At 36.3% G+C, this 10574-nt stretch overlaps 1 protein-coding gene across 1 annotated transcript; it reads right to left on the bottom strand.

Annotated features, from left to right (window-relative positions):
• Positions 1–5899: 5899 nt before the first annotated feature.
• On the bottom strand, positions 5900–7211 carry LOC149167556 (NDR1/HIN1-like protein 12). The gene has a single exon (XM_089431556.1). It carries the CDS (start codon positions 7180–7182, stop codon positions 6286–6288), a length of 897 nt encoding a protein of 298 aa, XP_089287682.1. The 5' UTR covers positions 7183–7211; the 3' UTR covers positions 5900–6285.
• Positions 7212–10574: the final 3363 nt, after the last annotated feature.

Below are 10574 nucleotides of genomic sequence, written 5' to 3'. Positions count from 1 at the left end.
AGACAATGTACTATCAGTTGCAGGAATATTCCATTGTGAATATCTCTTGCATGCAGAAGGAATTCTTTCCTTGGGGATTGCGCAGTTACTTCTTCAGTTTTTGTGAGTGTGATGAGTCCAATTCACACATGTGGCATCACTGGACCCCAAAAAAAAACTGTGCAAGGAAATGGGAGGCTTGGAGGGATGAGGAAAGGCATATCTTGTGTCTACTCAATCTGTGAGCTGTATTGTTTGATTGCAGAGAAAGTAGGATAGCTTGAGAGCTGATTCTTTTTGTAACTTGAACATATTTCCACTTGTATGATAATACAAAGATTGGGGTTTTAGGCCGAGGCTTTCCCCGGGTTATTTCTTCTGTGTTATGTGTGATTGATTTCTCATTCTTAGTTATATGTGTTCTCATTGATCTTTCTCAATTCGATTAAGCTTCCGCAAAGTTTGTTGTAGAAGTAGATCTTGTATTTTGCTTTAGTACATTGCATAATCTGTTGATCTATAGTGAGAATTGGGATTTCCTTCATAAGTACACCTTCGCTTATCCATTTTGAGTGATATTTAGGTGCATTTTGGTCTTCTTGAAAAGAATAATTCACTGAAATCGTCATCTCCAACAAGTGAGATTTCCAATGTGAAATTTGGCCGCAGTTGCATATTTTTAACACCAAAGGAGCAGTTTGATGCAACCCATGTTCATCATTGGAGAAGCGAAATTTGATGGTGATAGGTGGCAACCCTCTTGCCCTATGCTAGTCTTCATTGGAGCAACTCAGGAAGACTATAGTGGGAAGAAGACCCTGAGTAGCTAAGGAGCAGCATTGGGCAGTTGTGAGTTATTCACAAATGAAGTTTTGAACAACTCAACAAGAGTCTTGATGTGTGATACCCTGATGGAAAAATGATCAACGAGAGAGCAGATTAGATAGCCAAGATTTAGTGGCCAGATGGACTTGGAGCATTGATAGAGGCAGATGTTGTAGATGGGGAGTTTAAGGACCAGTTAGATGTGTACGGGGTACGACCAAGACAGCTGTGAGGAGATCTACATCAACTAGATGATCATAGTATCTTGTATTGGGTAGATTGGTGGTCATCACGACAGACACCAAGCCCTAGTTGTTGTATTCTTATACTAGTGGATATTTGAGGGCCATTATCCCTTGTACAGGAGCCCTAAACTATTGTATTATTCCGTTTGATTAATACAACAAAGTTGGGTTGAAAAGTTGTAAAAAGATGTCTATATTTGTGCACGTGTGATTTATTGTTGTTTATATTCTGCTATAGCATGTTGTGGTACTTGGTTTGGTAGCATCTATGATTTAAGATTCTATCCTAGACACTAGTATCGTGGAAAAACAACATTCCTTACATGCATATGTACAAACCAAGAAATCCTTTCTTGAATAAGTTATCCTCAAGATAGGTGCATGTGCGAGGAAATGCATGAGTTGTTCAAAGCTAGCTCCGTACTTTGATGTATATTGAAATTTAAATCCTTTCCGTTGGAGGGTTGTGATTGGATGACCAATGTTTGAATTTTTATTAGTGAACCACTGGTAATTCCAACCAATCCCATAAAATATCTAACCTATATGAAATTTTTGGGATCGGGCCAATTGATGATGGCCTTGATCTTCTTGGGGTCCACAGCAACACCTTCTATTGAAGTGACAAGTCCCAAGTATTGAACTTGAGACTTAAATAATTTGTATTTGTTAAATTTTGCATACCATTGGTGTTCTCTCAACGATTGCATCACTACTTTCACATGCTCTTCATATTCTTCTCTAGTTTTCAAATAAATCAGAATGTCATCCACAAACACTAGCAAAAACTTGTCGAAGTACTAGCTATGGACATTATTCATTAAGCACATGAATGTGACTGGAGCATTTGTAAGTCCAAATGACACCAGAATGAATTCATAGTTCCCGTACCTCATCCAGAATGCAGTCTTATGAATATTTTCACCCTTAATTCTGACTTGGTGATGGCCATATCTTAAATCAATTTAGAAAATACAATGACTCTTCTCAACTGGTCAAATAACTCATCAATTCTTGGTAGTGGGTATTTGTTTCACTGTAGCTTTATTCAACTATTTATAATCAATACATAATCATAGTGTACCATCCTTTTTATTCATAAACAATGTTGGGGCTCCCTAGGGTGATATGCTAGATTTGATATATCCTTTGTCCAACATCTCTTTTAGTTGTAACTTTAATTCTACTAGCTCTAGTGTGCTCATGCGCTATGGGGTCTTAGAAATTGGCACTAACCCGTGAATTAATTCAATGGAGAAATCAATGTCTCTCTTGGGTGGTAATCCTGGTATTTCCTATGTAAATACATCGCTATATTGTTTTAGAACAGGGTGATCCTCAAGCCTGGTTCTGCTTCTCTCTGTCACACTGGTTACCCATATCATAAATAGGACACACCCCTTCCAACTACATTTCTTCACCTGCAACGCTGAGATCTACCCAACTGAGATAAGATTTCTCTTCCCCTGTAGTGTCCTTCCTTCGCCTTCATCATCGAGACACTCTAGTGATTTTTCATAATAGTCCACTTTGAACCTCTCGGCTACCAACTAATCCATGCCAACTAAAATGTCATATGAACCCAATGGAAGTATGTTAAGATTAGTTATTATGGGCATGCTATCCAGTGCTAAGTGGCACGATTCCAATAGCTATGTCACCCTCTTCTTGACTCCTGTGGCTAGCCAGACTAGTCATGGCTTGGCATGTGTTCTCTTTTGCAAGGCACAATCTTTTACAATTTTAGGGCCGATATAACTGAGATCAAAGCCCGGATCAATTAAAATCGAAATTGGTTGGTTAATGACCATACCTTCCATTTCGATAACTGAGGCTTGATGATTCGTTTGTTAGTTATCCAACACTACATAAAATGGAGGCACGCTCTAAAGCACATTGTTCAATGTTGTTGCCTCTTGCATGTTGTACAACATTTTATCGTTCTTCTGCTATTGGCGAGGAAAGTCCCTCTGTAGGTGGTATCCCCACATGTCCAACACCGGAATGGTCCTCTCTGAGCCCCTCAGCCTCTTCTCTTGCTATTTTCGCATATTGATCTCTATTAGCAACTAGGAATGTCATTGGAATTCACCCTTGGCAAGAGTGGTGAACTTATTGCTTTCCCCATCTTCCTGTGCCCTCATGGCTTTGATCCTTTTCCTTTAACACTATACCTATCCTTCTTCTTCCAATTTGTCTGGATCTCAATCCAATGCTTGGATTGATCATAGCAATACTTAGCTTTTCGAATAATGTCTTCTAATATTCTAGGCTCAACAAACTCATTCTTGTCTTGATATCCTTGTGGTAACCCACTGAAGTACCTTTGAATATGTACTTTCTCATCCTTCATGTGTGACACATATCTCAATATTCTAAGAATCTATTGGTGCATTCGGCTGCAGTAAGTTGCCCTAGCTTATGCTCATGGATTTCCTTAATCTTGTTGTCATAGTATCTTTCAAATAGGTAATCCTGGAAATATCTTTCAAACTTTCTCCATGACAACTCCTTTTCCGTAATTCTCTTAACATTTCTCAAGTCTTCTCACCATATATCATATTTACTTTTTACGCTGAAAATGGCTATTATAGCCTTCATGTTTTTAGAGTAGTCATGTACTCCGAGGTATTTCTTCTTTCTCAACAGCCAAGCTTTTCCCTCTTCAACCTTCTTACTTTCTTTGTCAAAGATGGGGGGTTTCTCTTTTTTAAACTCCTTCGACATTAAGCCTTTCTCACTCCTCCTTTGCCAGTGATGGCTTCTGGTTGTAGCACTTGATAACTACTTTGTTTGCCCTTCTTTTGGGAGTGTTGAGTGGAGTTCCTCCTCTAACCACGTCTTCACTTTCCTGTCCATGTTTCTTCTTTGACTTACTTCCTTCTGCCTAGTTAGTCTCCAACCCGTGCTTCCCTATCTCAGATGGGCTTTGCTTGGATTTGTGCCTGCCTAGGTAGCTAGCACCAAACTCATGTTGTTTTTTCCTTTGCAAGTCTGATAGACTCTACAAAATTACTGTACACACTTATGCTTGCTTCTCTTGTGCTCTGACAATCCTTTCCTTGTCTGCCTTACAACTTTTCAATGCAGCGTTTACACTCCTATGAGTGTCCATCCAGTCAAGGGAATTCTCCTACGATTTCTTCCCAGCTAGTTCCTCTTCTTGATTATGTTGAGATCTATCTATATTGTACAATACCATTTTGCTACTCATTTTTCTATTCTTTCTGGTTAGAACTTTTGTTTTCTTATGTGTTGTCACACACACAAATGTTAGTTGAATCTGGGATGAGTACATCAATTCATTACCTTGGCTTGTCAACATTATACATGATGATGTGAAGTTGTTCACTAAATCAAATTTCAAGTTAGTCACACAAAATAAAAGACATGTAAGCATACTAGCAAGGTTGGTATCCATGGAAGCTATAAATATAAAGAAAGTCTGCGTATGCAATCACTGAAATGTCTTATTAAGTTCTATCCATGAGTCTCTTTAGGTTTAGTGTTGAATCTAAGCTCCATTCGCTCTATATCAAGGCTATAATATTTATCTTTCAATGCCCATCTAGTCCACATGTTGAACCTAGACCCTGACACCACTTGGTAACACTCCCTCCCACCCCCTTGTTATGTCTGGGGTTGTGGGAGGTGTCCAAGACCTTTGGAAATGAAGGATTTTTCTAACCTCATCTTGATAACAAACCTTAGAGGTCGGGTTAAGTCATAAATAACACCTCCCACAACGCGAGACAAAACAAGGGGGTGGGAGGGAGTGTTACAGGTGGTCCATCTTCACTGACCAATTCGACGCCATTTGAAGAAAACAACCAATATTCTCACTTATGGCCTTGAAAATGTCTAAATTAATCAATGTTGGTTGTTTAGATGAGTCTAAATTGAGGGACCAACATTTTAATAGGAGCCCCAATGGCCCCCAATTACAGGGTGTAACTAGAATTTTCTCATAGTCTTCCTCTCAAGCAAATATAAAGGGAGCCAACCCCCAAATCAAAGAATGAAAAGATGAGAGACAACCCACCAATCACTTCCAACTCTTCTTCGTCCATTTAGCCAAGGGTTTTTCCTTAAACTCTTTGCCACATAATCTACCAACTAGGGTTTTACGCATGGTCTCTAGAACAACTTCCAAACTAATGTCACACCCTACCCCCATGGAAACCTTCAAAGGCCTTGCTTGAATACTCCATTTTTTCCTTAGCTCCACTTGGGCCTCTATCTTTGAAGCTTGCTCATAGTTGTTTGTAGAAGGGAAAAAAGGGAGACTGCAAGGGGGTACATCTGGGAAAGCAGGGGATGGAGACAAAGAGGGAGAGTTAATGACATTTAATGCATTGCCAGACTTGGGAATCGTCCCACCCTACTCCAACAACGAGGTCTTCACTGATTGTAGTGATCTTGACCATGGATCAGATGAAGCTTCTAGAGAAGAACCAGGGGATCTCACCATATCCAATGTTAAAAACAAAAATTCCACCTTATTATCAATCCCCTCATAGCCTGATTGTGCATAGCAGATTAGGGGATGACAAAAACCCCTAAGTGAGCTTCTAACGATAAAGCCATTTTTCTCTCATCTTAAAAATTTATATGAAAATTATATCCATTATCTGCGTTTTTCATTAAAACAAATAAAGTGTTTGTAAAAATTGTCATCGAATAATAAACATAATTTAGAAAATATGTTAAATTATATTCGCAAATCCCTCCAAATACCATATAAATATGAATCTAATCTACACTCTTAACACCAGATAAATATGAATCTAATCTACACTATTGTAAACCAGTGAGCCTCACTTTTTCCCGAATATAGTAACAAAACCAAATTAACACAGGGAACGCTTCGTTTGATGACTGGATGAAAAGGCCATCATATTGCTTTATCACAACACTATTATACAACATTTCGCATTGAAGTGACCAGTCTGTTCTTAACTCTAAACAGAGAGAAGCCTCTCTGTTTCTACACACATTGAATTCCCACAATTATTTCAGGATTCTCATTCATACCCATGAAATTTCAGAGAATTCCCAATTTCTGCTCAAAGCCACAAACCAGAGGTAGCCCAACTTCACTATCGAACGCAGCGATTCCAGAGCCATTCAGGCCTGCAAAAGCAGCAGGGTTCCGCAAAAAAATCCCAAATCCCAAAAACATAAACACATTTAGCAGAGAGCTTATAAGCAACCAATAAGTAGCAGCTCAGTCCCATTACTTCCATGAATTGCAGCCACTGCTCACCAACGACCCATTGCTTATGGGAGGAGGATTGAACTGGAGATTGCAGTTGATATGCAGCCAATACTTGATTGAAGTAATTTTCCCAAACTTAGCTTTGGTTCTGACAGTGCCCACAAAATTGTAACTTACACTGTTGGTCTGTATGGAATAGCTCAGATGTTCGCCCTCGATCGCCTCCAGCTGCACCTTATTGGCGACCATGATGAAAAGCCACTCTGTAGAGTTCTGGGGCTGCTGCGAGAAGGGGGGGAAAGTGAGGTTTGAAATGGCGCGCTTCTCGAACTGGAGTTCGAATCTCACGGACTCGTAATCCACGGCCACTTTGACATTGGGATTGCGGATGTGGAGAAGAATGGTGGCCTGGGAGGTGAGGACGAAGGAGCTGTCAAGCAGCAGGGTGTTGAGAGTGGCATCCTTTACTGTGAAAGAGGGGAGACGGGGGTGGAATATGAGGAAACCCAGGAGCACAATCAGCCCTGTGAGTATGACCAAGATGGCGAAAATGCTGCAGCCGATGGCGCAGAGCCAGATCAGGATGTTGGTGTGGGGCGGAGGCGGAAGAACGCCCTCGTTTGCAGCTTCCCTAGCTGCTTGATCGTCGCGGTCTGCTGCAGATTCTTCTTGGTTTGAAAGGTGCTTTCGCTTGAAGGTCTTGTTCACATAGCGGCTCAGTTTGCTCGGCTTGGGGTTCGTGCTTGTTGCCATGGTATCTCCCACGCCAACAGGGTTATCCTGTGCAGAGTGTTGAAGGATGAAAATCAAGGTAAAGCATACTGCCTCTGTTTTGCTTTGTGAATTTATGAACCCGGTGTGTTGCAAATTTGGCATATCTTCACTGGGGCGAGAATACTTTTTCCATAGCTTCATTGGCGCGAGAATGCTTTTTCGCTGTGTGCTTTCCTTTATACGAAGTAGCTATTCTTACGCTTGTAACATATTCTTTTCTTCATTATTACTTCTCTCAGAATCGTGACACTTCCTGCTCAAAAAAATCGTACGGTATCCGGACAGGTTGACACTGAGTTTAATGTGCGGAAATATGTTATAATTTAATTGTAAATAATGAGTGATATTTTGTTGAGCTGTTTTTTTTGGATTCATTATTTTAGTAATTGTGTGGGGAGGTTTAGAATCATTAAGTGTGTTTATTATTGGGATAGATGAATTAATTAGGTTGAGTTTAAGTTTGAGTTAATAGGTTTAGTATTGGAAATTTATTCATTAGTGAAATGTTATTGGTGCCAAGTTCGTTTCTATAATTATTGTGTTAGTTTAATTTTTCTAAAATTGGTTCCCATCTTATAACCTTTCTCATGATATTTGAACCTAAATTTACCTTGATGAAATATTGTTATTAAGATCTATATTTTCTAGATTCATCACATCAATATATTAGTTGCCAATGCGTTTCGAACCAACTAATATGGTCCATCATTATGATGAATAGATGATGATGATAAACCACATTAGTTAGTTTGAAATGCGTTAGCAACTAATATATTGATGAGATGAATTGGAAGGTATAGATCTTAATGATTCTACTCATAGAAACCTACATTAATAAATTATTATTATTGATTTATCATTTATGAATATAATTTATTATTTGAACCAATTAATATGGTCCATCATTAGGATGAATAGATGATGATGATAAACCACATTAGTTGGTTCGATATATTAGTTGCTGATGCATTTTGAATCAACTAATATGGCCCATCATCATGATGAATAGATAATGATGAACCACATTAGTTGGTTTGAAATGCGCCAACAACTAATATATTGATGAGATGAATCTGGAAGGTATAGATCTTAATGATTCTACTCATAGAAACCTACATTAATAAATTATTATGATTGATTTATTATTTATGAATATAATTTATTATTTGAACCAACTAATATGGGCCATCATTAAGTTGAATAAATTATGATGATAAACCACATTAGTTGGCTCAAAATGAGTTGTTAACTAATATATTGATGAGATGGATCCAGAAGGTATAGATCTTAATAATTCTACTCATAGAAGTGTACATTAAGAGATTATTATTATTGATTTATTATTTATGAATATAAATTATTATTTATAAATATAAAGATCTTCAACTAAAACATTATATTTTTAAAATTAATTTATTATAAGAATGTTATTTGTTATATATATTTTTATTGGTTATATGAGGATTTGAATGGATGACCTTTTTACAAGGAGTGTTTAAATGATACACACATTCACTATTAATGCAAAACGCCATAAATTAATATTACTTATTATATTAACTTAAATTAATATATAATTTCAAATAATCCAAAAAAATAAAAATTCACATTTTGAATTTTATATTTTTATAATGATTTTGGTGATGATGGTTAATGTCCACTAAGACCAATATGGTCTATCAGACCTTAAGAAAGTAAGAGATTAATTGTGATTCTCTAATATTTTATTTCTATGATTGCAAAGAAGGGAGAGAAGTGTACATATATCGACATACTTTTGCTCACTTTACTAGTCAAGAAGGTTGGTAGTGTGGCAAAGATTTTGGAAATTAGAATGGATATGAGTAAGAGCTCGACAATCTAAGAGAAAATGCTTTTCATCTTCAACCCTATTAGTATCGCAAAGGTGACAAACTCTTTTGTCCCAAAGTGTTTTGAGAATAGACTAATCTCTGGTTTCACTTTGAAGCTCATGAGAATTAGTTCTTATCTTGACACTGTTCATTTTCTTCTTAGCATTGGTCAAGACAAAAAGATAATTTTGGTTTTCGAGATTGGGATTGATCACCTCCTTAAAATACCTTACCAGAAGGACTTGGTTGGGTCGTATTGACTTGACCATAAGATATAGATAAAATTCACTTGAGAAACTAGGAGGACTTGGCTAGGCCATACTGATTTTCCCAAGGGTGAATGGTCTAGGGGCAAATCCTCTCCTGAGAATCCATGAAGGACTATGGTTGGGTCATGTTGATTTGACCAGAGGAGATTGATACATTTACTTGAGAAGCCATAAAGGACTTTGGTTGGGCCATGCTGATTTAGCCAGGGGTAAATGACTCAAGCTACTCACATTGCCTACTCTAGGATGGAGTGATCTATAGTCGTGCATATGAGGAGTCACATTTCCTGTACTCTAGGATGGAGTGATCTATTGACATGCACATGAAAAGAAACTACATCGACTTAGCAAATTCATGATTTTTTCTTGAGGAAGGAGAAATTTCAGCTAAGGAGAAATCTCTTTGAAGCTAAGGAGGATATTTTCCTCGCTAAGAGAGAATGCTGATTTTTTATAACATCAAAAAATATATAATTTTTTTAAAAACTTTACAAATTTAACATAAGAAAATGTCATTAAATATTGTATCTTTAAAATACACCTATAGTATAATTATATTGGGGAATGTTTCAAATATTACATATTATACACTAATTTATTATAAATAATATTGTTTAAAAATATCATTTAAATGATTTTAATTAAATTAATAGATTTATTAGATAATTTCAAATAACTTCAAAAATTTAATATAAATTTATATCATATTTTTATTGATTATTGCATTTTCAACCGACATGCAATATTATACAAATAATATAATATAATATGGTTTGAGTGAACCAAATGCAATTTTTTTTTGTAAAAAGACATAAGTTCAAATTTAAATTTAGTAGAGTAATGTTCTATAAATAACAAAATCTCATACAACAATTTAATGTCTAACTTCATTGTATTTATAAAATTAAATTATTATTATTATTTTTGTTTTTAGTATATATTATTTGAAATATATACATCACATTAACTTGCTTTAAGTTTTATCTATCTAACAACAACCAATCTTACTCTTCCTTAGAACTTATGGTTAACAAACTATGCAACTTGATTTCTTCATTATGGCCTAAGGCTCAAATACACTAATAATTGATACACGACAATTATAGGTTCCAAATATTTAATGCAAAATTCAACATATCAAACATATGAAATAAGTTTAGCCTAAACTTCCCATATACAAATAAATGCATACATATAGATAAATAAATTATAACTAGACTAGATCTATCTCAACTCACACCAGAAAGGATCATTTTTTTTTCACTCAAAAATATTTACATCTCAAGAGATTTAAACTCTCTTTTCACCTTAAAAACAATTACAATACACTTGTTAAAAAACTACAATAATCCATCATAATATGAAATCATAACCATCTCATATATTAATATATTTTCTCTTTACTCCATTT

The sequence above is a fragment of the Pinus tabuliformis genome, chromosome 5_1 (assembly GCF_031772625.1).
Source record: "Pinus tabuliformis cultivar Carrire ecotype Pingquan chromosome 5_1, CPIR1, whole genome shotgun sequence".
Lineage (NCBI taxonomy): Eukaryota > Viridiplantae > Streptophyta > Pinopsida > Pinales > Pinaceae > Pinus > Pinus tabuliformis.
The sequence above is the reverse complement of the archived record's forward strand: the minus strand, read 5'-3'. Positions and strand labels throughout refer to the sequence as shown.

What these genes read in the sequence shown, in the direction of transcription:
- LOC149167556 (XM_089431556.1), bottom strand. Translation starts at nt 7,182, where the DNA reads ATGAAGCTATGGAAAAAGTATTCTCGCCCCAGTGAAGATATGCCAAAT.